At 38.6% G+C, this 27308-nt stretch overlaps 2 protein-coding genes across 3 annotated transcripts in view; one reads left to right on the forward strand and one right to left on the reverse strand.

Moving 5' to 3' along the window:
* The window catches only part of LOC128017369 (ferritin, heavy subunit-like), a 346688-nt gene that overhangs the window by 73943 nt on the left and 245437 nt on the right, over positions 1–27308 (reverse strand). The window lies entirely within an intron of this gene.
* LOC128017360 (ADAMTS-like protein 3) overlaps positions 1–27308 on the forward strand; it is a 148425-nt gene that overhangs the window by 17094 nt on the left and 104023 nt on the right. The window contains exon 3 of the mRNA XM_052602721.1: positions 792–911. Coding sequence (XP_052458681.1) covers positions 792–911 — 120 coding nt within the window. The remainder of the gene's footprint in view (positions 1–791; positions 912–27308) is intronic.

Genomic DNA, 27308 nt, shown 5'->3' on the forward strand with positions numbered 1-27308 from the left:
ATTAGCACGCTAAACACATGGTAGCCTGCTTCAGGATTTGGTTCATGTGCTGCAGCTAATCGTCCTCAATAAACCTCTAACAGACCCGGAGCTGCTTTCTCCTCTGTGGGCTTCTTACTGGCTCACAATGAACTTCTGACACACTACCAGTTAAATTTCCTCTTAATTTGTCCATGCTAGTCTTTTATCTTCCATTAGTTTAAGGGGATATATATCATGTTTTTGATTGGACTATGTTTAAAAGAACATATTTGCCTTTCTACTTCAAAATTTAATTTCATGAGTTACTTGCCGTTTCAGAGGGAAAATTCTTTCACCACAATTTTTTCAGTTCACACACACACACACACGTAATTTAAAAATATGAAAATAAAGTATGTAAATTAACATAAATTAGGTCACACTGATGTGAAGTTGCTTGGTAACCTAACTTAAAGAGATAGTTCACCCAAAAATAAAATCAATGGGAACCGAAAAATTGTGGTTATCAATATTCTTTAAAATGTCTTCTTTTATGTTCCACAGAAGAAGAAAAAAAGTCATAAGTGTCCAGTGAAGTAACTTAGTTAATATTCAAAAAAGTCACTGCCAGACTTTATTGGCCTATTATCTACTAACATGTGTACAGCATTTCTTGAACCTAATGTGCAATAGTTGAACACTGATATTATTTGATAGCATCTTTTCTGTACTTACATTATTCTGTCCTAAAAATGTTACATGCAGGCCCTCAAATGATGTCCGCAGTGTTTTTCTAAGTTTAATGTGGTTGTTGTGGTCTTGTTTTACAGGGAGTAGCGCGCCAGGCGCAGAGTGCTTACTTCCTCCCTGAATTTGCACTTTCTCCACAAGGAAGCTTTCTGGAAGACACAACAGGAGAGCAGTATCTCACCTACCGCTATGATGACCAGGTCAGAGACACAGCATCACATGCACAGTCAACTCTTGCTACTTCCTTTTGTGGTGATTTAATTACACATTTTAAAACTGCTGCTCTGAGAAATGATCAAAGTTCATTAGCTTTAATACTAATAGTCTCTGTAATAATGTATATGATTCCTACCATTTTTGATCAGTCGTTATTTAGAAAACACACATATGATGCCTTTAAATGCTGAGTAGGTAGGCAGCTCACTAGGTTTGGATCAGATCTATAGATTTGCTTTTCGAGTTGCATTAATTTTTCTGTAGAAAAGTGAAGTGGGCGTATGATTGAATGAGCCGGTGATTAAATAGACAGGGTGGCACAGGTCAAACATGAAAAATGTGTGTGTGTGTGTGTGTGTGTGTTTGCATTTCTGAACTCCACTGAGAGGAAAACAGAATAATGACTTCAGTGGTATATTTTATTGTATTGTATTGTGTGCTATGAGAAACCTAACATTCAATAGGAACCTTGATTGTCAATGAATACTGATGTTGAAGTTTTCAATTTGAAGAATCATAACTTTAAAGAAAATATTTACAGATTTTAATAAAATTTTCCTGGGCAGGTTAATAAAAAAAAATAATAATAATAATTATCGTAAATAAAATGGTTGAAAGCAGTTTATGACAGTCTGTTGTATATCTCTATAAAACATACGTTTTTATGCACTGCTTTTCAAAAGTTTGTGGTCAGGAAGATTTTGGAATAGTTAAGCAATTAATACTTTTAATCAGCAAGAATGCATTAAATTGATTAAAAGTGACAGAAAGAGATTTCTAATGTTACAAACATTTTTAGATGCTGTTTTTTTAAACTCTCTATTTATTAAGAAATCCTGAAAATCTTGGTTTTATTATGGTTCCAAAATTATTCAGCAGCATTCAACATTGACAATAGCAAAATACTTTTTTGTACAACAAATCAGCTTATTTGCAAGAGTTGCGTAATGATTCTGAAAATCCAGCAATTAAATACATTTGGAACTATATTAAAATAAAAAGCTATTATTTTAAATTGTAATAATGTTACGCAATTTTTAATTTACACCGTTTTACTGTATTTTGGATCAAATAAATGCAGCCTTGATATTTTTATTTTAAGCATTATTTTTAGCTATGTTCACCAATCAGAATCCATTTCTGTTTTGAAAGAGTGATATTGAAGTGGTATTGAATATTGGAGCACAAGACCTGTCGATAGTGTAGATTTTGTTTTGTCAGATTTTGAATGTTCACAGAAATAATAGAACCTTTAATGACAAGCAGTGAATAATAGAACCTTCAATGACAAGCATGATTACAGCGGTGGTGCTTCAGGACTTTGCTGTTGGACTGTTTCCTCTCAGATCAGCCCTTCAGCTTTAGGGGAATGCTGATTACAGTGTTATTAAACTTTAGCCATTCAAATGTTTGTAAGCCACTGAAAAAAGCACAAATGACAGGGCATGTCAAAACTTCTCCAGGGCCCTAAAACACCCTCGGACCCCAGAGCGTTAAACCAGGTCATTTTGGTTAACCCTCTGTAAAAGGAAAGTCCAGGTAAACCCGAAGTTTCAAGGCATTATAAAGCTCTGCCTGACTGTTTTCTTTTGAGCGTCTGCCCTGGGAGCCATTAACCCAGACATATTGTGTGCCATCAAACTGTTTTGGGGCCTGTTATGGAAACCTTGGATAAGGTCACCCCAGCACTGATGTCTGTTTCCAGGCCAGCTGTTATGTTTGTGATGTGTTGGCATGCATTTCAGGGATGACTTTTATTATGGTGATTTAATACAGGAATGTGTTGGTGGCACGGCAACCATGCAAACACATGTTGCTTCCTGTTGTTATGACAGACTTCCAAGCATTTCTGCTCATATGAGCTTGTACTAATGCACTGCTGTGTGCATAGGTGTGTTTGCACACAGCATTGGCTGCATTTGCAATTGCATTTTACCATACTGCTCATACTTTTGCTGCAGTATGTATATATAGCATGTGAACTTGCGTTTTTCAATTTCCAATTTATCAATTTGGGATGGATTTCAATAGTTGAGATTATTAGTATTGTTAGTACTAGTTTTGTTTCATTTTAACTTTTTTTCCACAGATCTTTCTTTCATACTATCATTTCATATTAATGCGGTGTTTGGATCATTTAAAAATGTTTTACGCAGTTGCATTGCAGTTGGGTTGTGAATGTTTCAGGTTTTAGAATATAAAGGCATCAAAAGCAAAAAATAATTTGTAGCCTTTTTTACTTACTTTTGGAAACATGAACATGTAGGTTAGTTTCAGACTTTCTGGTTATTGCTGTCACACCCTCAGCTCGTTCCCTTAGCCCCAGTCACCATTGCCAGTCACCATCCACTCAATCTCCCATGCACCGCTCACGTGAACCGTCACCTGAGTACTGATTACCTGCACCTGCACCAGCAATCACCACACCTTTAAATACTCACCTCACTCATTCACTCACCGGCTGGAATCAAGCTTACATGGACGCTCTTTGTGGATCTTCTGCCTGCTTCTTGTGGACCGTATTGTGACTCTGTGGAGATTCAGTTACAGCGATTAAGGGAAGTGACTCTTTGTTGTCAGGCCTAGCTTTGTGCTTGAACTCACCTATTGATCAGTGCTTGAAGATTCACCGTCTGTGACCACACTTACCTGCTCTGTTGAAATCCTATGTTAATAAAGCTTCACGAAAGTACTTACCCGTCTTCTCCTCTCCTTGTGTGGATGTGACAGGATTCCAGCCCCGGAAAACAGAACTTCATATCTCCCATGGATGTTAACGCTGCTGCTCAGGGAGCGGCTTCGGACCCGTTCACCGAAATGGTGACTGCTCTCCGCCAAGTATTACAGTCAGTTTCACCACCCACCGAAACTAGTGCTACCACCACCAACAGCACGCCCCTTGCACGTCCCGCGTGCTATGCGGGTGAACCGAGTGGCTGCAGTGGGTTTATACTGCAGTGCTCACTGTTCGTCAACGCGAATACCAGTAAATTCCCCAATGAGGCCACCAAAGTCGCCTTTGTGATCTCTCTCCTCACCGGACGAGCGCTACAATGGGCAGAGGCTCTTTGGAACTCCCAGAGTCCGGTTCTATCCTCATTCGATGCCTTCGCCACCCACCTCCAGGAAGTGTTCGGGATGGCTCTAACTCCTCTTTCAACCCATGATGAACTCTTAAATCTCCGCCAGGGAGCCACGGAAGTTCACGACTACACTCTCCGTTTCCGGACATTAGCCGCCACCAGTGGTTGGAACCAAACTGCCCTGCTAGCTGCATACCGTAAAGGTTTAAAGCCCCAGATCAGAAAGCAAATGGTCATTTACGACGATAATGTCAATCTCGAGACATTCATCAGAAAAACTATAAATGTTGCTCAGCACCTCTCGGCTTGTGCCTCCCCGGCTTCATATACCATCTCTCCATCAGCCAGAACGCCCTCGCCTCAACGAAACCAGGAGGAGCCCATGATCACCGACTCCTACCGCCTGGATGCCTCTGAACGGAGACGCCGCATCCAGCTGCGGCTGTGTTTATACTGTGGCGAGGCCACTCACCTGATCCACGCCTGCCCAGTCCGTCCGCCTCGCCCAATGGTGAGTACAGTTTCCATTACCCCATCTGTATCTCACATACCTCATATCAAAGCCCAGATAACAATTAACTCACGTAATCTTTCCATCCATGTCCTGGTGGATTCCGGAGCCGCAAGCAACTTCATCTCATCTCACTTCGTAACCAAGCACCGTATACCCATCACCCAGAATGAGACCACCTACCGTATCACTACCATCCAAGGATCACCGTTAGGGGGAGGCAAAATAACTAGAAGGACACACGAGCTGGAACTCGTTCTGCCCCACGGACACCGGGAACAACTGGCCCTCCTCGTACTTCCTCGCGCTACCGTTGACGTCGTCCTGGGTAGGCCGTGGCTGGCCCAACATAACCCACAAATCAACTGGAGCACAGGGGAGATCCAGGCATGGGATCCGAGATGCCAGAGTCACATTCACCGTTCACCTATCCAGAGTTCACAGTCCGAGCCACCGCACCTTCAATTGCACTCCACCTCCATAGAAAGACCTGCCCTTTACTCCTCCTACTCCGATGTGTTCAGCAAGGAACAAGCCACCCGATTACCACCACATCGGCCCTGGGACTGTTGTATCGACCTGCTGCCAGGTGCCAAGCTACCACATGGGAAAATATATCCACTCTCCCGTCCTGAGCAGGTGGCTATGGAGGAATACATCCAGGAGGCTCTCGATCAGGGGTTCATCAGACCGTCCACATCTCCAGCTGCGTCCAGTTTCTTCTTCGTCCCCAAAAAAGATGGCGGACTTCGACCATGCATCGACTATCGAGTGCTAAATGACGCCACCGTCAAGTTCGCCTACCCATTACCACTCGTTCCGGCGGCTCTGGAGGAACTGCGTGAAGCCAAGGTGTTCACCAAACTCGACCTCCGCAGTGCCTACAATCTGATCCGTATCCGAGAGGGAGACGAGTGGAAGACTGCTTTCATCACCCCTGCCGGGCACTACGAATATCAGGTCATGCCCTATGGGCTTGCTAACAGTCCATCCATCTTTCAGAGTTTCATGAACGAAATATTCCGTGATTATCTCCACCAATTCGTCATTGTCTACATAGACGATATCCTGATCTACTCCCGGAACATAGAAGAACACCAAACTCATGTCCACCACGTCTTACAACGACTCCGAGACCACCACCTCTACCTAAAAGCTGAGAAGTGTGAGTTCCACTGCACTACCGTCTCCTTCCTCGGATACGTGATCTCTGCGGAGGGAGTTCAGATGGAGTCAGCCAAGGTAGATGCTGTGGCCAACTGGGCGGAGCCCACAACGGTGAAAGAACTCCAGCGTTTCCTTGGCTTTGCCAATTTCTATCGGCGCTTTATCAAGAACTACAGCCTGCACTCGGCCCCTCTAACATCCCTCCTAAAAGGAGGTCAACGCCGGCTGCGCTGGACACCCCAAGCTCGAGAGGCCTTCAGCCATCTTAAACACCTCTTCACCTCGGCACCCATTCTTCGACATCCTGACCCGTCCAAGCCGTTCGTCGTAGAGGTTGATGCGGCCAATCACGGCATTGGAGCCGTGTTGTCTCAAAGGTCTGGTGAACCTTGCTCACTCCATCCGTGTGCGTACTTCTCTAAAAAACTCTCTCCTGCCGAATGCAATTATGGAATCGGAGACCGTGAGTTGTTGGCCATTAAACTTGCCCTTGAGGAGTGGCGGCACTGGCTAGAGGGAGCTCAGTTCCCATTCACTGTTGTCACCGACCACAAAAATCTCCAATATCTGCAGAATGCCAAAAGACTCAATGCTCGTCAGGCTCGGTGGTCACTCTTCTTTGCTCGCTTTAATTTCCAGATCACGTATCAACCCGGTCACAAGAACACTAAAGCAGATGCTCTGTCCCGTATGTACTCACCAGATCCAGACACCAACAAGCCTGATTCAATTCTACCACCCTCCGTTTTCCTCGCGCCTATCCTCTGGCAGATCGACGAGGAAATTCGAGCCGCCACCCTCGAGGAGCCTGCACCTCCGGAGGTACCCACGGGTCTTATGTACGTGCCCACCAACCAGCGACTCCCCCTACTGGAAAGTACGCACACGTCACCTGGCTCAGGACACCCTGGCAGCAGGCGAACCCTCTCGCTCATCCAGCAGAAGTACTGGTGGCCTAACATGGTTCGTGACGTTACCCGGTACATCCTCGGATGCTCGGTCTGCGCCGTTACCACCACACCTCGTCAACTTCCCGTGGGTAAATTACAACCACTACCCATTCCTCGCCGACCCTGGACCCATCTAGGGGTGGATTTCGCCACTGACCTTCCCCCCTCAAGGGGGTACACTACCATTCTAGTTGTTGTTGATCGTTTTTCTAAATTCTGCAAACTAATCCCATTAAAGGGTCTTCCCACAGCGTTCGAGACCGCCGAAGCCCTCTTCACCAACGTGTTCCGGAATTATGGCACTCCAGAGGACATTGTCTCGGACAGAGGACCTCAGTTTGTCTCCAGGGTCTGGCGAGCGTTCTTCCAACTCCTCGGAACATCCGTCAGTTTATCTTCTGGATATCACCCTCAGACCAACGGCCAGACCGAGCGGAAGATTCAAGAGATCTCACGGTACCTCCGTACTTACTGCTCCCAACACCAGGATACCTGGAGCCAGTATCTGCCGTGGGCTGAGTATGCCCAAAACTCCCTTCGCCAAACCACTACAGGCTTAACCCCTTTTCAATGTGTTTTAGGCTATCAACCACCGCTGTTTCCCTGGTCAGGAGAAGTCTCTGAAGTGCCCGCGGTAGATCACTGGTTCCAGGAGAGCGAGAGGGTGTGGGACTCAGCTCACGTCCATCTCCAGCGGGCAGTTCGGAGGCATACAGAGACCGCTAACCGACGCAGATCGCCTAATCCCGTCTATCTACCTGGAGACAAGGTTTGGCTCTCCACTCGGGATATCCGCCTCCGACTGCCCTGCAGAAAGCTGAGTCCCCGCTACATAGGGCCGTTCACCATCCATTCTCAGATAAATCCCGTCACCTACCGCCTGGACCTACCACCACACTACCGGATCTCACCCACGTTTCACGTATCACTGCTAAAACGTCACACTGATCCAGTTTCTCCTTCCTCCACAGAACCAGAACCGCCTCCCCCTCCAGACCAACCCGAAATCCTCGGAGACAACATCTACCAGGTCCAAGAGATCCTCGACTCCCGGCGGCGGAACGGCCACCTGGAATACCTCATAGATTGGGAGGGGTTCGGTCCCGAGGAGAGGTCGTGGATACCACGCAATGACATCCTGGATCCGGCTCTCCTCGAAGATTTCCACCGACAACACCCGGACCGCCCGGCTCCCAGAGGTCGTGGTCGTCCCCGTCGCCGCTCTAGGATGCCTGGAGTCACCCGTGGGGCGGGGGGTAGTGTCACACCCTCAGCTCGTTCCCTTAGCCCCAGTCACCATTGCCAGTCACCATCCACTCAATCTCCCATGCACCGCTCACGTGAACCGTCACCTGAGTACTGATTACCTGCACCTGCACCAGCAATCACCACACCTTTAAATACTCACCTCACTCATTCACTCACCGGCTGGAATCAAGCTTACATGGACGCTCTTTGTGGATCTTCTGCCTGCTTCTTGTGGACCGTATTGTGACTCTGTGGAGATTCAGTTACAGCGATTAAGGGAAGTGACTCTTTGTTGTCAGGCCTAGCTTTGTGCTTGAACTCACCTATTGATCAGTGCTTGAAGATTCACCGTCTGTGACCACACTTACCTGCTCTGTTGAAATCCTATGTTAATAAAGCTTCACGAAAGTACTTACCCGTCTTCTCCTCTCCTTGTGTGGATGTGACAATTGCAGGTAACAATTTTTAGTTTTTTTTTTTTAGTTTTTTTTTTTTTTACTGGTAAAGTTTTACCCCTGCTGAATGTATTATCAGCTATAATTTTTTGCGATTCATTATTGGGTCAGACATGAATTGTCACACAAAATTAAATTGAAATATTGTGAAAAAAAGTGATAATAATACTTTTTTTGCTCAATTAAACAACTCGGTGAGGTCTTTTGACAACAAGTAGCATAATATATTTTTATAATGAATTTGTTGCTGATACAATATTATAGTATTCATTAATATTTTGAATTATTTCTTATTTTTATATTTTCAGTTTTCATTTTCATTTTAGCTTGTTTTGTAATTGTATGTATTTTTAAAGTATTTTTTATTCGCCATTAATTTTATTTTACTTTAACTTAAATATATTTATTTTAATTAGTTGCACATTGAATTTTATTTTTAAACTTTTTATATACCGTATTTTTCTGACTATAAGTCGCACCCAGGTATAAGTCGCAACCGTCCAAAAATACATCATGATGAGGAAAAAAAAAAACATATATAAGTCGCACTGGAATATAAGTCGCATTTATTTAGAACCAACAACCCAGAGAAAACATTATCATCTACAGCCGCGAGAGGGTGGTCTAGCGCCCTCTTGCGGCGGTAGACGATAATGTTTTTTCTTGGTTAATTTCTCTTGGTTCATGTCAAATTAATTTTCATTTATAGTCCAGAAAATACGGTATATATATTTTACAGTTTTTATTTTAGTTAATAAAACTGTTTCACAAAGTATATATATACATAACTGTAGGAAATATACAATATATAGTATTTGCACTTTTGACGACATGTCTGTACAATACATACAGTTCTTAATTATTTCTACACAGTTTCCATTCTTAAGCAGACACAGAAAATGTCCTTACTGAAAAAAGGGTACAGTATGGTAGAAAAAAAATTATATTATACTGACTGAAATTTCATATCTAGGATGTGTCAAATGATGTGAAACCTTCCCAGTCTTCCTGTCTGCAAGGTAAAGGCCTTGTCTTACAAAAGAAAATGCCAATGGCCCCAGTGCTGCTCCTTGCATGCTATTTCTCTCTAGTAAGTTTTCTCTCCTGCCAAAGAGAGGGTGGATGCCATCCAGGCCTGTGCCTTGGTGAGGTTAGCCACAGATGGAGGGCTTTCCCCTACAGACACAGGCTTAAACTAATAGATAATGCACATGTTCCCTTTGGGCATCTCCCCGGCCAGCCGAAGTGCCTGACAGACAAGCCCATAGTATAAAGCAGCTTTTCTCAGAGAGCCCCGTAAAGCATATCGAATGTGTTTTTGTGTTGCGCTACCTGCTTGAGACTTTGAGTTTAGCCAGCTGAAGTTTTTTGGCTCTGAGCAGAACGCTAGTGCCAGTGTTTCCAATTACAGCCAGTCCGATCCTTTCTAGAATAAGTTCTCGTTTGAAAAGATGTGACGCTGTGCAGGCAGAAGGCAGATTTTTTTATTGGTGGCTTCGGATTGTGTTGATTAATTTGGGTCAAGGAGCAAGCTGAGGTCAGGGTGATTTGAGAAGGTGTTCACCATGGAAAAGCAAGTGCCAGGTTTCATCTTTGAGGTCTTTGATGGGGTGTTTGTAAAACTGACCCTATCTGTGGCTTGCTGAGGTATTGGGATGGTGATTTTAATTGGGAGAGTCAGGCTCAGCAGGATTTAGGGAACCAGAACTTGCATGCTAACTATCTTTGAAATCAACAGTAATGACGAAAACTGGAGGGTGTTTAATTTGAGCCGTAAGGTATGAGACGCCTTTAATATTTGGTTCATGCTTTATGTGTCTGTGTATGGTTAAAGGGTTAGTTCATTCCCAAAATTAAAATTATGTCATTAATGTCTCACCCTCATGTCGTTCATGTTCGTCTTCAGAACACAGTTTGAGATATTAGTCCGAGAGCTTTCTGTCTCTCCATTGAAAGTGTGTGTACGGTATACTGTCCATGTCCAAAAAGGTAAGAAAAACATCATCAAAGTAGTCCATGTGACATCAGAGGGTCCATTAGAATTTGTTGAAGCTTCGAAAATACATTTTGGTCCAAAAATAGCAAAAATTACAACTTTATTCAGCATTGTCTTCTCTTCCGGGTCTGTTGTGAGTGCTACTGCTGTGACAGTTGATTTTGTTATCTTTGTTATTGGACGCACCAGAAAACACGTCAGCAGTGTCGTATGTCAGCAGCGCCACTGCAGTGTTGTGAACGTGCTCACAACAGACCCAGAAGAAAAGACAATGCTGAATAAAGTCATAATTTTTTTTATTTTTGGACCAAAATGTATTTTCGAAGCTTGAAGCTTTGAAGATGTTTCTATTACCTTTTTTTATTCCACACCACTCCAGTCCATCAATTAACATCTTGTGAAGTCAAATGCTGCATTTTTGTAAGAAACAAATCTATCATTTAAGGAATTTTAACTTTAAACTGTTGCTTCTGGCCAAAATACCAGTCTATAATCAAAAATAACTCTTGCTCCAGTGAAAAGGTTTATCTCCTGTTGTCTCTCACATTAAAATCCATGCACCAACATTATTTGTATAGAACTGTTTTGGAAGGTTTTCACTTGAAAATGGTGACTGATTTGTGCATATTTCTCTCCTGAGTCAGACGACTTTTTGATGACTTTTTTCTCTTGATAAATCAGTATTATGGATGGAAGACTTGTATTTTAGCTATGGTTAAAAGTCAAAACGTCTTAATTATGCAGTTGTTTAATCCCATGTAGTGAACAGTGGCTCAGCCAATCAGAATCAAGCACTGGAACTTTCCATTTTAATCTTTTTTACAAATTCATTCATTCAGTTTAAACATTTATTGAAAGTCTGTAGCCCCTTTGACCATATATTTGTAAACTCCTATCAAATCTATAATATAGCAGATTTGAACACAGGTAAATGGAACTTTTGATTACGCACCCCTTTGGTATGTAGTACAGACCTTTCTATCAACTCTTGGGTGTGTGTGTGTGTGTGTGTGTGTGTGTAAATGTACATGCCAAGCTGCTCCTAATTGTCTCTAATTAAAGCCTGAATTCTTTCCATCTGCCAAAAACACATTTCATCACCCCACTGCCTGCTAATGCTCATAACACCATTTTTTTTTCAGTGACACTTTTGATCTATTTTTAATGTAGCATTTGCATAAATTCACATCTCTGAAATGCCTCTTTTGACTTTCCGGTCCTTGTGCCAAAGAGGATGTTTGTAATGCCAAAGTTTGAATGCTAATCAAGACTTAGTTTGTCTAGTTAGTCGGGACATCTAGTGTTTCACCCTGAGCACGTTGACCTGAGGGAGGTGCCACATGTGACACATTTTTTTTTTAAAGAAATTAATTTCAGCAAGGATGCATTAAACTGATCAAAGAGACAGTAGACATTTATAATCAAACAAAAAAAATTGTTTTTAAAAAATGCTGTTCTTTTGAATTCATCAAAGAATCCTGAAAAAATTGTTACGTCAAAAATCCTGTTTGGCGTTATTTGTCTGTTTTGACTGAACTATGCCTTTGATAAATACAAGGCAAAAACATGTCCTCAACTACCCTCACAAAGTTCAACATGAACCTCAACATGATAACCAAACCTCCTGTCTGAAATGAAATCGTTTTTGTTGAAAGATGTTTCATTCATTGTTGCCAAGCTGCTTTCACGGTCACACCGCAGATAGAATTATCCTCAGACCTCGACGTGTCAAGCTGTTGATAAGACTAGAATCAAGATGGAGAGGAAATTAAACATGTTGGTATTGGTAGAGGAATCATGCCAGCACATCTTGTTCTGGGTAAGAATGTAGCGGTGAAATATTTGTATTCTTTTCTGAGAGTGTCAAGAGTTTTATTTACAATATTTAACTGAAGTATTACATCCTCAACTGCTCCCAGAACGAAAATAATAGCAACTAATGTTACTATAACCCAAATTTATCATTGCATTATACTTTATTAATAATTGTTCACAGCCATTTCATAATCCAAATGAGTCATGTCGTGCATTTGTTTTCATTTGAATGTTTTTCTTACTTTTATGGTGTCCATTTTGGAGCTTGATATTCAGTCAGTTTTGACAAATAGCTGTTGGGAGGTGTTCCATTGTAAATATAACAGCATATGGGTTTGAAACGACTTGAGGGGGTGTAAATGATGACAGAATATTCATTTTTTTTGGGTGAAGGATTCCTGAAATGTGGTTGAATGTTGTTTTTTTCTTTGAGAGAAACACAGGGTCACAGTATGATGACCACATGATGATAATTTTAACACAATTGTGTAACTTCATGTTGAGCAGTCAACCGTGAAAGCCCTGCATTACAGCTGCCATCAGTGATATTCAGGAAAAGTGTGTGTATCCTATCAACCTTTCCCTCCACCGCTATTAATCAAATCTGGAAAACTTCTGGAATTTAACCTGGGCCAAAATGGCTGGATGTTATCGTAGGGTGCATGTTTTTGCTCTGGGAACAGGCCTTTTTGAGGGAGTGAAAGTTGTATTGAGTGTGCTTTGCTTTGAAAGCACGAACATATATACACATACACAAAGAAGAGAGAGAAGCTCTGTTCCGAAGCTTAATGCAGTGTAAATCAATATTGATACACACTTAATCCACATTAATCCGGATACACACAAAAAAATAATCTTTTCCCACTACACGTTAGCCTTTCTTCCACACTGAGACACATTTGTTCAACTCAGATAACATTTTGTAAGCAAAAATAAATGTAAATATTATATAAATATGAAGAAAAAACTAAAAATTATTTAATTAATAACTAAAATAAGTATGTTTTAGTTGAATTACTTGATTAACTGAATTTAAAGGGGCCATATGATGCTTTTTTTTTTTAAAGATCATTGTTTTGTGTATTTGGTGTAATATAATATGCTGACATGCTTTAATGTTCAAAAAACACATTATTTTTCAAATTATTGTAGGTCCTCTATGCCCCGCCTCTCTCAAACGCATCATTTTCTACAAAGTCCCTCCTTCATACGAGAGCTGTCTGCTCTGATTGGCCAGCTGACCCAGTGCATTGTGATTGGCTGAACACCGCAAGCACTCGTCGGAAATGTAACGCTCCTTTTCCATAATCGCGAGCTTCATCTTTAAAAATAAATGTAAAGACAGTTAATAATGTCCTGTTTTTATCGTCATTTCAAGCCTGAAAGAGGAACAGAGTCACGTGACAGACGAAGCTCGTATGTGTTTGCAGTACACAAGCCACTGATGGTAAAGACAGCTGCACTGTATGACTCTCTCTCTCTCTCTCTCTCTCACACACACACACACACACTAACTAACTGCGGTTACTGAAACCACGCCTTCTTTCTTTGCGTTAACATTTGGGCACATTTTTTTAATTTTATTTTTTGTGCAGGATACTCATTTGACATTCGTTTTCGGTTTAGTTTGACATTAGTATTTTACTAACTAACAATGCTGTACTAGTATGGAAAATACATAGCGTGCACACACATTTTGGGTACAATAATCTATTTCAGATTATATTGGCACTTTTGGGATATTTTGCGTCATTAAATAAAATAAAAGTATGATTATAAGTTATATTGTACATAAGTACAATACAGTATTATTTAGCTGTTTTAGCATTATCCACCATCTTGAATGTTGCACAGGCGCATGTTGCATTGGAAAAACAGTATTATACATGTATTTTCCTAAATGCTGTCTGAGCTCTCTAGGTTTTGGAACAGAACTTTTTACAGTATTTTTTTGCAGTCACGTTAATTTACCTCATGTGGGTTTTTCGTCTCAAACAGTTTGCTGTTTTTGTCATTAAACCTTGAATGTGCTTTGCCGTTCCGGCTATGTGGGGGGCTGTAGCTGTTCTCAGATCAGCTTGTATCGACTACTTAAGGGACTCGCATGGGCTGCACACCTGTTGTGTCAATTCCCTGTGTTCAAGTTCACTCAAGGTCATATTTTTTTACACGGTGGCCACGTTTGAACACATATGCGAACTGCATTATGTGTGTGTGTGTGTCTCCTGTCTCACCCCCCAGACAACAGGTGTGGCCCCTGAAACAGAACAGACATCTGGATCTCGTTTATCTGTCTTTTGAGAGCGCGCCGATTTAGCAATTGCCTCATTTCGTGGCCTTATTTCACGTACACTGACACAGCGTTCTTTGGTTTCTTCTTATCCTTAACGCATTATGGAAGCGTCCTTTCAAAGGGATAGTTCACCCCAAAATGAAAATTTGTTGTTAATTTACTCACCCTCAGGTCTTTCAGGATTTCTGTGACTTTTTTCTTCAGTAAAACAATAGAGAGGATTTTTAGCTTGGTGATTCTTAAAATGCAAGTCATCTGCTACTACCACTTAAAGAGAAAAAAAAGCATATCAGGGAAAACTAAAATGAATACCTGATGATAAATTGAGGTCTTATGAAGCAAAATGATTGGTCTGTGCAAGAAATTGAACAGTATTTACATCATTATTAACTGTAATCCATAGCCTCAGGTAAAAGGTCCAAACTGATGTCCGATGCACGAACGAATCACTATTTTGAACTGGATCTTTGTAGTGAACTGGATGAACCAGTTCACCAAATTGGACTGAACAAGTCCTCAAGTTACTTAATACCAGTGTACATGAACCTATGAATCTAAGTTTTGCCAACTTTTCAGCTCTCCAGTTCCTCCAACAGTCACTGAACTGAGGAACCGAAGACAGATGAGCTGGTGATATGAGTATATGAGAACTGAGCTCTTGAATGATGAGACCAAATTAAAGCTTTTATGGTTTTGTTACAAATTTCATATAAAACTATATGTGGACTATCGCTTTAACATTGCTGCAGCGCCGGAATGATGTAGAATTTGGGCAGCGGTTGCGTTTACTTTGCTGGATGCCAGGAGGGAGAAGATTGAGCTGCTAAGAATTTATTGTTCTGAGAGGAGTTCCAGTGTTTGAGAAACAGGAACAGATAACAAAAGGATAGATGATGCCAGGGTCGTCTCTGGGGTTGCGGAGCAGAGGTTCAACAAGGTTTAACTCAAACAGAGGCTTCTTTAAGACATTCTTAACATGCTGGACTGATCAGATATTGTCCTCCCTCAGTGCTTTATGTGTCTCAATTAGGACTTTGCATGAAACGCTGGTCTAAATTAAGTTGTTGCAAACAAAACGAGCAAAGAGACCTTAAAATGCAAGCAGAAATATTCAACTCCGCAAAAGTTATTACCTGCTAAATCAAATGAGGTCAGAGAGTGTCATGTTCGCTGAAATTTTATGGGTGAGGACAATCAGAAGGACAAATTGTGGAGAAGTCAGCACGACATATTCTTCCAAAAGATGTAAGGAGAAAAGTGTTGTTGGTGCATATCATGTTAGTTTGAGTAGTGTGTGTTTTAACCCCAATACTGTACATAGCTTTGCTCGTACAATTTTTGGAGTTTTATGTTATGTTTTCTGACCATATTAATTTCAACATCTGCTTAAAACTTTATAGTTTTTGCTAAGTTAAGCCTGATGTATTAAAACATATATATATATATATATATATATATATATATATATATATTGTCTTTTCAGTCCTGATCATCCCATCATGCTCGCAGATCCATGCCATCAAAAGGCATAAAAAATGAATGAATACCAAATGTTTTTCATTGAGCTGGGCAGCACTGAGTAACCATAGCTACATTATTGATGTTATCCAGCTGAACCACGGCCCGCTTGCTGGTTCCTGCTCGCAACAACCAGTCGCTAACTTTTATTGCAAAGCGCTCAGATGGATTAGGCCTGAATGGCAACAAAGCAAGGCTGTGCATAGATTTTACGCCACATTACCCCTTCCTGGGAACTGCCCGTCAACGGCTTTGTTTGAGAGTGGAGCTCTGTATACACCTGCTTCATGTCTTGCTACTGCACACACTCACACACACACACACACACACACACACACACCAGCACAGATTCATCCTTCAATCTGTAATGCGAATAAAAAGGCTTTTTTGGGGAATTTTTGGGCAAAAAACTTTAATATCAATACAAATATTAATGTTATTATTAATACAAACAGTAATAATAATATTGATAAAATGTTATATTTAATTATTTTATTTATTTTTTGTGTTATTTTTATGAAATACATGTTATATATTTGCACTTAATATTTATTTTTACTTTATGATTTTATTTAATAATATGTCCATTGTTTCCACCAGGCAAACCAATAGGATATGAGTTTTTTCTCTTTTTTTTTTTTTTTTAGAATACATATTATTTTTATTTTTATGATTTTATCTCATGAATAAATGGATGTAAGATATTTAAAAAATATGTGCTCTTCCCACCTTGCAATCTACTAATAATTATTTTTTAATATTAATAATTTTGTATATATATTTTTTTTCTTAAATTTTTTTTTTAATGAGATATATTTAATATGTTTGTATTTAAGACAATTGTTTTATTTTTGAGTAAATAGTTTTATTAGAGCCTGCAATCCAGTTCAGACCTGTTGGTTCAAATTTAAGCAGCCTTGGTGACATCAGCCTGAAAAGTTGTGCATTTTGATTATTACAAGTATTACAAAGATAAACATTGTGTTTCTTTGGAATAACATGCATGGATGAGTCATGCATGATAAAAAAGCATGTATTAAGAAAGCAGGTAGGATCTGTTAAGATTTCATGTTGACTATTAAAGCCAGAGGTCATCTGTTGATTTAAGTTTGGCTGATGTTTTCTGTTTTTACTGAGGTCATGTTGTTTGTTCTGGATTGGATTGGCGAGTCAGTGTGTCGTGCTGATCAAAGGCTGGAAATCACTCAGGATCAGGGAACTGTACATGTGTGGATGGTCATTCTGCATCTAACGTTTGATATTCAGGCCAAATCCAAATTAAACTAAACACTTAAACAGCACCCAATTTCTTTAGTTCTTAGCTTTCTATTTCATTTCAACTTTGCATCAGTTCTGAGTGTAATATAGTGGATGACAGCAGGGGACCAACTTTGCTACATAACATGCTACAATACGATGCTTCTACACTATATAGTATGTATATTCCGTACATCTGATTTATTTGATTTGCTCTTAATTTAATTTTATAGTTCTACATTATATAGCATGTATACTTTGAACATGTTTTATTTTATCTATCTATCCATCCATCCATCCATCCATCCATCCATCCATCCATCCATCCATCCATCCAACTGTGATGAATGAACTGAACGTATTATGTGCTGCAATCCCTTTTATGACTCACTGTTTGGTTAGACTGTCAAAAGCTTAAAAAAAATTAATAATAAAAAAATTGGATAACAATAACTACATTTATTTCCAACATGTTAGGTAATTAAAGTTGAAGATGATCAGTTAAGATGAATTCAGAATACTAAGATTAAGATTAATTTAATAAGACTAAATTAATAATATTCCTTTAATAAAATATTCCTGAAATACACATGCTGTTCCCACTGGGAAACCACTTAGCTGACATCATATTTAGTCTTTTAATATTCATATTCCTATTAATATTCATATTCATATATTATTATTTTGTGTGTGTGTGTGTTTTAGTTTTGTTAATGTAACATGCATGGAATATATTTGTATTTATTTTTTTATTTAATAGATAATTGGGTGTAAGCTGTTCCTAAAATATCTATGTTGTTGTTGTTGTTTATATTTATATCAATATTTTGTGTTTTTAATTTTTAAATATTGTATTATTAACGTTATAATATATATTTGTATGTAATATTTTTGTATTTTTTCATCTTTTGTTGTTCAAATACTTTATTAATACTTTATAAAATATATTTCATGTTTGTCTTTAAAATTATTTAATTCGAAAATAAATAATAAATATCATAATAATATTGTAACATTTAATGACACTAAATTATATAATACAAACACACGTTCACACTTGTTTCAATGCTCAGAAGATGCTCCCTTCTGGTTTACACTGTTGTGTGTGATAGTGTGGAATATAAGAGCGGAACAGCAGCTCATAGATGCTGATTAGAAACTTCAACTGGGCTTGTGCTCTCCTGTGTGGAGATTTGGGCCGTGAGCCCAGATGCTCCGTGGTGTTCAGTGTCGTTCCTCCTCCTTTTGCATTACCTCTGTTTCTCATGCGCTCTTATCCAGTGTGTGTACCAGTGTTTTTGGACTACTTTGTAAAACCGTACATCTGATAACCATGTAGTAGTGTTGTAACCTGGGAAACCCACCCTTGGGATGTTAGCTGGCGGTTGGGGGGAAGAGTGTGTTATTTGGGAAATCAGAGCACATTCCATGAGATCTGCAAACACTGCTACTAATATGTAGAGACACACACACCAGCGTCACACCGTGAGATAAACCTTCAGCGCTCAGACGAACGCTCAAACTGTCACCACACCACTCGTGAGTTGTAAATCTAATCGCTTGGAAAAGTAATAGTGCAGCTCGCCACAGCAAGCCATTCAGTTTGTGGTCAGTTTTTTTTTTTTTTTTGCATTCTACAGGAAGTTGCAGAAAGTTTAACATCACAATTAATGAATGCACTTCTTTGGTGCTCATTTTTGCTTTACTTCATTACATCTGCATCATCATTGTCACTTCTTCCACACACTGATCCTTCTTCTTCTTATTAAAGCTGCAGTAGGTAACTTTTGTAAAAACATATATTTTTACATATTTGTTAAACCTGTCATTATGTCTTGACAGTAGAATATGGGACAGATAATCTGTGAAAAAATCAAGCTCCTCTGGCTCCTCCCAGTGGTCCTATTGCCATTTGCAGAAACTCAATCGCTCCTGGTAAAAAAAAACAATCAGAGCTGCGGTCCGTAACTTTGTTTGTGTTCAAAATGTAGAAAAATGTATATAATAAGCGAGTACACCATGAATCCACTTTCCAAACCGTGTTTTTAGCTTGTCCTGAATCACTAGGGTGCACCTATAATAAGTGTTTATATTCGGACTATTTTAGATTGCTTCGGGGGTACCGTGGTGGAGTAACCCAGTACCTTTGTGATTCTTCATAGACATAAACAGAGAGAAGTAGTTCCGGCTACGATGTTCTTCCGCAAGACGCAAGCAGTTCTGTTTATTAACCGCTAGAGCGTCAAAAGTTACCTACCGCAGCTTTAAGGAAGTTGCATGATTAATGTAGTATAAAAATACTTGAATGATTTACTTTACTAAATCTGCTTTATCATATGATGGAAAACTCCCGATTATATTTTATTGCTCAGATATAACTGTCACCGTCCCACCTGTGGGACGCTTGGCACTCTTTTTTTGTTGTTGTCTTTCTCTCTATAAAATCTTTTAGTAATCATCATAAATCAAGCTTAGAAGCCCAAGATTCATCCTGTGAAAACCATTTTGAAATCGGACATTGCGTTACCATGGAAATGTTACTTTAAAATCTAATGGCGGTCTCCTCCGCCTTAGTGGGCGGGGTCAAGTGTCGTATTACAAAATGCATTACGGTCTTCTAGAATCAAAATGTTTTATAATCTTTGCAACAACCATATCATTTGAAAGGTCTGAGTCTCAGGATTTCATATTTGGCGGTTATTTTGAGATAGAAGAGAAATCTAGAGAAAAATTAATTAAGCAATTTCGAAGTAGTTTTGATGACTCCCAGTGGCTGTGTGTGGTATGACGCCCTAAATAAAATCTCACACGAACTCCAATTTTTTTCATATCAACTTCAAATTTGTATCATAACTTATTTAGACACAAGGCTTTAATTTTATACCAATTTTAGAGTAAAACCTGTTATGTAAAATATTTATAATAAATAAAATTAAATAAAATGAATATAGTGCATTTTATTTACAGTACATTTAAACTTCTATAACTTTTTCAAAACTTTTTCTTTTTCAAATTCTTCTTTAAAAAGAGACCAACCTTAGGTTAATATTCCAAAGTGTTCATAAATTACAGCAATTTAAGTGTGGATCGTGCACTTTAATGCTTATTTAAAAAATTGGGGGTGACAGTTAAGGGGTTAAATGCTTAATACATTTCTCAGTAATGTTTCACACACTCTTAATTTCAGTTTTGTTTCAGTTTCTCCATACGAGGAATGGCATGTTTAAACATTATTTAAGCTTTAGTGTAATAAAACTGGTCTTTTTAAAATCCTGTTTTCATCTTGTGTCCCTCTTTGAATTGCAACTGTGTAAAATATGGTATTTTGTTATATATATATTTACATTTTAAATTGTATAAATGCACATTAATGTATTATGAATGAACTTATTGTCTATGAACTTCTAAATAAAAGTTGAGAAACTTCTGTAACAAAGTTGATACTTACATGAGACATAACTGATGGATTCCACTAACTAGTGCTGAAAACTTTAGCAGTAAAATAGACACAATTGAGACAGTTCTTGACAAGTGTTTGTATGACCATTTTAAATAACTGTGTTCTGTTTGAATATATTGTAAAATCTAATTTATTCCTGTGATCAAATCCTATTTTCAACATCATTACTCCAGTCTTCAGTGTCACATGATCCTTCAGAAATCATTCTAATATGCTGATTTGCTGCTAAAGAATGATTTCTTCTTGTTATCAATGTTAAAAACAGTTGTGCTGTTTGTGTTTGTGCGTCAAATCTGACACTCTCCGTTCACTCTCCGTTTAATCTCAAGGACAAACATAGCGTGATTGGTCTAATCTGTCCGTTGAGTTCTCTTCCTGTAATGCTGCTGGGATTCATGTTGACTGTGTGGAAATTTCCCCAGCATCACACGACTCGGCATCTGGCCAGTGCAGACCCACAGCGGGCCGCTTGTTGAATAGGTCAGTCGGCCCTCAGGGAGCGAGGTGGATAAGAATAACTGAATGTCACGGAGGGCTTCGGTAGACTTAACTTAATTAGAGGACATTTTTAGATGAAAAGCCTGCTTCACAGCTGCAGCAGCCCTGCAGGTACATGCAACAGGGGACCTGTGAGCTTCCATGCACCTTTCCTTATTTAACTGCTTCTTCCTGTATAATGCTGCTAAAAAGGCCACCTGGCATTCCCCCTAAATGATAGAAGCTCTGTGACGGGTTTTTGGGGTGACCTCCATGACCTAATGATATTACAGGAAGGATCAGCTCAGATGGAGAGCTCTTTCAAGCTAGAGGAAGGTGAGCCAGAGGTGAATATTCACTGACTATTTTTTTTCTGTGTATATCTTTCAAGACAGAAGCTCTAGTATGCATTAGTCGTGGAATTCTTTGTTAAGGTCGCCTGTATTAAGTTGCATAATCTTCTATGGTTAGCTTGCACTGTCATCTCTTAGTATTCAGAGAGACCGTAGAGCAAAGAGTATCTGATAAGCTGTAATAAGAAGAGCAGTTGGCATATGATTATGCAATATAAATTTATAGACAATCATACTGTCTTACAAACATAAATGAGAAATTAAAAAATGACCTTGCAATTAGCTGATTTATTTTTATTTCAGTTCAATCAGTGTTCATTTTATTCCAAATTATTATATATATATATATATATATATATATATATATATATATATATATATATATATATATATATGATTTTGAAGTGCTTTAATTAACATGCTTGATAGCACTATGGTATAGCACAAGTTTTTTGGAAAGTTGTGTCTGTAGATTCATTTAAAGATCTATTGGGATGTTTTAATGCATCTGACAGTGTTTTTGAGCACACCGCAATGAGCATTACTGTGTCAAGTAAAAAATAGTCTAACTTTTCAAAATGCATTTTGAGATCCACTGTGATCTGTTCTATCCTGTCTAGCTGATGTAAAAATGCATTTTATGCTTCCAAGAAACATGTCCAATCGAGGTCAGCTCAAAGTGATACCAGCCTATTCATGCAGGGCTTTCTTAGGACCGGTCGATTTTTAACAATTGTGCACATCTCCGATATATAAAGGTTTCATAGAATGTGTTTGTCAGGCAGCACTGTATTAATATTCCTGAATTCAGCCAGACCCGATTAATGTCCACAATTTATTTTAAGGTAATTTCAATCTTAAATGTGCTGTTTTTTTTTTTGTTGTTGTTGTAAATTTACTCCCTTTTTTTTCTTTTAGAAATTTACAATTTAAAAAGTGCCAAAGCAATGGTGAAATTTTAAATTGAATTAATTGTCTTTTTATTTGCACACTTATTTCGAACTGGGTTGCAATATTCTTCTTTGCATATATTTTAGCCACTTTTACATGCAAAGTTGTTTCTGCGTTGTCTCATTCAAAACTGACTGAAAGCAACATCACACAAATTTGTCATTGTGCTCATTTTATTCATACACAACCCTAAAATTGACTAACAAATTAAATGTTAACACTGTTGTTTATGCTGGCATTTCAGATTAACTGAGCTGAAGTGATGATTTGATAATTTAGGGATTTTATTTTGCTAAACTATCTATATTACTGCTAGTAGCTGTCACTGTGGGTAGTTGTGAGTGAAGTGCACGGCGATCCACAGAAAACTCACAAAACCTCTAAGTATAGACAAGAATGGACAAAGACTCTGAGGGTTTATAAGCAAGGCCCAAACTAAGGGTACGGATGAGATAATCAGACAACATGTGAACAGAATGACTAATTAAACAGACTGGTGGCAGAACCAATAGCACACAGAAAACGAAGCGTAGATGTTACAGTAGGGACTGATGGTTTACTCATGACTTCATCTGCCTGCTTTGGGTGGTTGATTAGCTGAAGAGGACGTGAGGCGATGGAGCTGAGGATAGACACACACATCAATGAGAGAGCCGGAGAGTCTGGTTAACAGACCCTTTTCTCCACACACTGCTGGGAATTCTTTCATGATTGGAGGATTTTCATAACTCTGCGGCTGTTTCTAACTGATGTGCTGCTTGATAACATGCAGACTGATTTCACTGTATCTGTGGTTTTCCTTTGCTGATAAACATGGGGATGAAAGAAATGCTTTGCACTTTCCCACATTCCATCTTGTTTTGTCTGTAGTTGTAAAATAAAACCCTAATATACTGTACATAACTGATGAAAACTAATTTTTAAATCAAATATCATTAAATGTGAAGTTTTCATGGAGTTCTAGGAATGTCGGTTTATGGGTTTTCACTGTAAAGTATAAGACGACTTGCTTTTTTTAATACCACAAATTGCATATATCAGTACTTTATACTGCAAAAATAAATGAAGTTTAAAATTAGATATTTTAGAGAACTGAGCAACTGATTAACATAGTTACTGAAGCATTTTTGCAGCATTTTTAACTTTTTTTTTTTTTTTTTTTGCATTCCACCAGACTTTAATATGTTTAATATTTTACTCAAATACAAAATGTTGGTACCAAGTGTAGTATCAACTGAAGTTGGTTTGAGCTTTCATCAGGCACAAAATAATAAGTGCTATGAACTCAAAACATTTTTTTTACTTGCAGATCCACGTTCAGACAGCACCAAACTTGACATCTTGCTGTTTAATATTTTAAGTTGCTCAAACTAAATGGTCAAAAAATGTATTTCATTTATTTAATATTTTATGTAATGTCAACTTTTTCCTACATTCATTTAAAGTTGGATTTTAGTGAAAGTGACATGTAGCCAAGTATGGGGTCCCATACTTGGAATTTGTGCTCTACATTTAACTCAACCATTTGCATACACACAATACTGAAAACACAAACACACACAACAGTGAACACACACCCAGAGCAGTGGTCAGCCTTTTTTGCTGTGGCTTCCAGAGAGCAGTTGGGGGTTCGGTGCCTTGTTTAAAGGTATCTCCTCAGTCGTGGTATTGAGCGTGGAAGAAGGTCATTTATCACTGCCAGTACAGAGACTCAAACCAAAAAGTCCGGCTCTCTAATCATTAGGCCACAAATGCATCACCTTGTTTAGATGATTAAACAAGATGACACTTGATCAACAAGAGATGTGAACATGTCTAGCACAGCTGCTGTTCTCCAGCTGTGATGGGCTGGTCGGATGTTGACTGTTTCCCAGTGAAGACACCGGAGTCGGGCAGTTCTCCAGCCCTCAAGGACTACAGCGTTCTCTCCTCACACTGCGGGCTGTGCTCCCACTGAGCTCTCCACATGAAAGCTGTGGAACATTTCCATGTCACTTCATCACGTTATGGGAGTTACACCTTGATTAGTTTCCCATCAGGTCTAGCACATGGTCATGCATCCTCGTACGCGTGCGGCACTGATTGGATATGAGGTTTCCATAGTAATGCTGTGTTCATACAAGCTGGTGTAATCTGTAAAGATTGTATCAGAAGTCTCCTGGCAGGCTCTGTTTTTAAGACTGGTGTTACTTTAGGGTTTGCTATTATTTTTGATGCGTTTTAATTGCATTGTGCCTACTTTATAGACTCATATACAATGAGGAGAAAATGAACTGCAACAGTCGCACATGATCATATGTTTGGGTAAATAGAGCAAAACAGCAAAATATATATTTGTTTTATGCATGGATTTTATATTCAGAAAACCGAGTGCATGCTGCTTTTGGCAGATTGTTTTCTCCTACAGGTCCAATAAAAAAGATGGATAACAAAAATGAAAATGTGAAAAAAAAAGAAACCTTGGCATAACAAAGTACAACAATTCCAGTGCAGCAATTCCAGTTCCATTTCATTTGTCTCTAGCATTAACAATTTTCCATTTGCTCGGTTTGAACCCATGCTGCAGCCAAATTATGTTTATTTTGTTGGAAAAAAACTCCTTTCAATATCATGCTTTAGTCAACATGAAATCAAAGCAAATGCATTTTACTTTCTTAATGATTTTTCCAGGTTTTATTCAAATTCACATCATTCAAATTGAAATATGCCTTTGTGTATCTATCTATCTATCTATCTATCTATCTATCTATCTATCTATCTATCTATCTATCTATCTATCTATCTATCTATCTATCTATCTATCTATCTATCTATCTATCTATCTATCTATCTATCTATCTATCTATCTATCTATCTATCTGTCATGAATTACTTATTTACCGGGATTCATTATAAAAGTATTGAAAATATGATATTTTTTAATATCACATGAAGGGTTTCTTGAAATAGCTCAGAGATGGTACGTTACTGGTGCTCTGGTGCATGTGGTCTTTATCCCATGTGTTTCATATTAGCTTTAAATCATATTATGCAACTTTTGTTAGTCTTCAGAGGCCTTTTTCGATTCTGCCATAACAGCCTCTCAAAGCTCAATTACTGCTGTTGCCTCTTGGGGAGCCGTGTAAGTATCACAGTGTCACAATCATTGGTTTCCAATTGATAAAACTTGACTCGCTTCATTTCGCATCTGTTATGGGATGCTGGCTCCTGGTAACTAGAATTGAGACTGTTTGTTAGATCTTGAATAAATTGGATTTAGATTTTTATTATTTTTTATTTTTTGTAGTATATTTTGGGTCCCGACCTCTTTTTGCAGAACGAGGTTTACCATGTAGACAGGATCAGAGAGCTGTTGAGATTGATCTGAATCTGCTACATATGCTGACTTCACTTGAGTCTAATCTGAACTAAGATGTTCAAGACATTTATCACCGGAGCTGCTCAAGCCAAATATAGCAGGAACATTTATTAGTCCATTTCTTTGTTCTGTCTTTTTTCTCTCTTTCTCCATCTCCTGCCTTCCTTTCGGCATCCACAATTCCTCCTGCTTCTTCCTCTACCACTGCCTTTTCTCACTCACTGGAAAGGTTTTTAATCAGAACAAATGAACGTTTATTTTTACTTGAGCCTCTATTTGACCTTCTTCCAGCTAACAGATAGCTTTGTGATCAAAGCTTACTTAAAGGAACACAATTATTTCTCTTTTTTTCCAGCCATAAAAACTAGGGCATAGCAGTTTAATGTGGTTAGACCCCTTCAAACTGTTTGGAAATGTGGTTATTCATCTCAATTTAGTCTCCATTCCCTCAGCCAAAGTGGTTTACCAGTCCTGATCACACGATCAGTCCATCTGATCAACCATCTAAACCTACTTGGACCAGCTACAGTACTATTAATATATTCAATATATTAATATTAAACTATATTGTTTTCATTGTGGTCCATGTTGTTCATTGGCTTTTTGATCAACTCCCCAATTTTAGACCATAATATTGTGTATATACAAACGAACTATCATTACTATATTTAATTTATGTATATTTGTTTTATAAAACGGTTATTTACTATCCTTGATTCTGATTGGTCAACAGCTGTTTTTGTTTTGCGCAGGTGTCTTATGTAGCTAAAATTCACAAATCTAAAGTCAGACCGTTCGGTTTTCGCTTTAAGTCTTGAAATTATACAGTTGAATAAAAATCAAACAACAGTTTATGCTACATGTACAGTAGCACTACTGTCTGTTCAAAATAAAGAAAAAATACATTTCCTGTTGTACTGAACTTGTAGCAAACTGTGACTTCAAAACCAAGGTACAGACCTAACCGTGACTCTGATTAGATATCAAGACCCTTTTTCAGACTGCAAAGTCCACCCTGCTAAATAGCAAGAGTGTACAAATAATCTAGTCTGGGACGTGTCCCTTCTGTGCTCATAGGCCTCTTTGTATTTGGCAAAGAGGGGTGCCAATAAATCAGTACAGTCTGTTGTGATGTAGTGAGAAACTGTGGCATCCATGAGTGGATGAACAACTGATGGTCTGTTAAACAAAACTTCTGGGGTATTAGTGGGCTCTGTTCCAAAACCTGGTGAGCCTGAACTGACTACTAAGGCTTAAATGGTAAAACTGTAGCTAAAGTGGCATCTGATTTTATAAATAATTAATTTACTAAATCTTTATATTGGTTGTATTGATATTGATTTTTTTATATTTAAAATTATTTTATATATATATATATATATATATATATATATATATATATATATATATATATATATATATATATATATATATATATATATATATATTTGATATTTATATTACATTTATCTCACGTTGTGACGTCATC

The sequence above is a fragment of the Carassius gibelio genome, chromosome A7, assembly GCF_023724105.1.
Source record: "Carassius gibelio isolate Cgi1373 ecotype wild population from Czech Republic chromosome A7, carGib1.2-hapl.c, whole genome shotgun sequence".
In the NCBI taxonomy this organism is placed as follows: Eukaryota; Metazoa; Chordata; class Actinopteri; order Cypriniformes; family Cyprinidae; genus Carassius; species Carassius gibelio.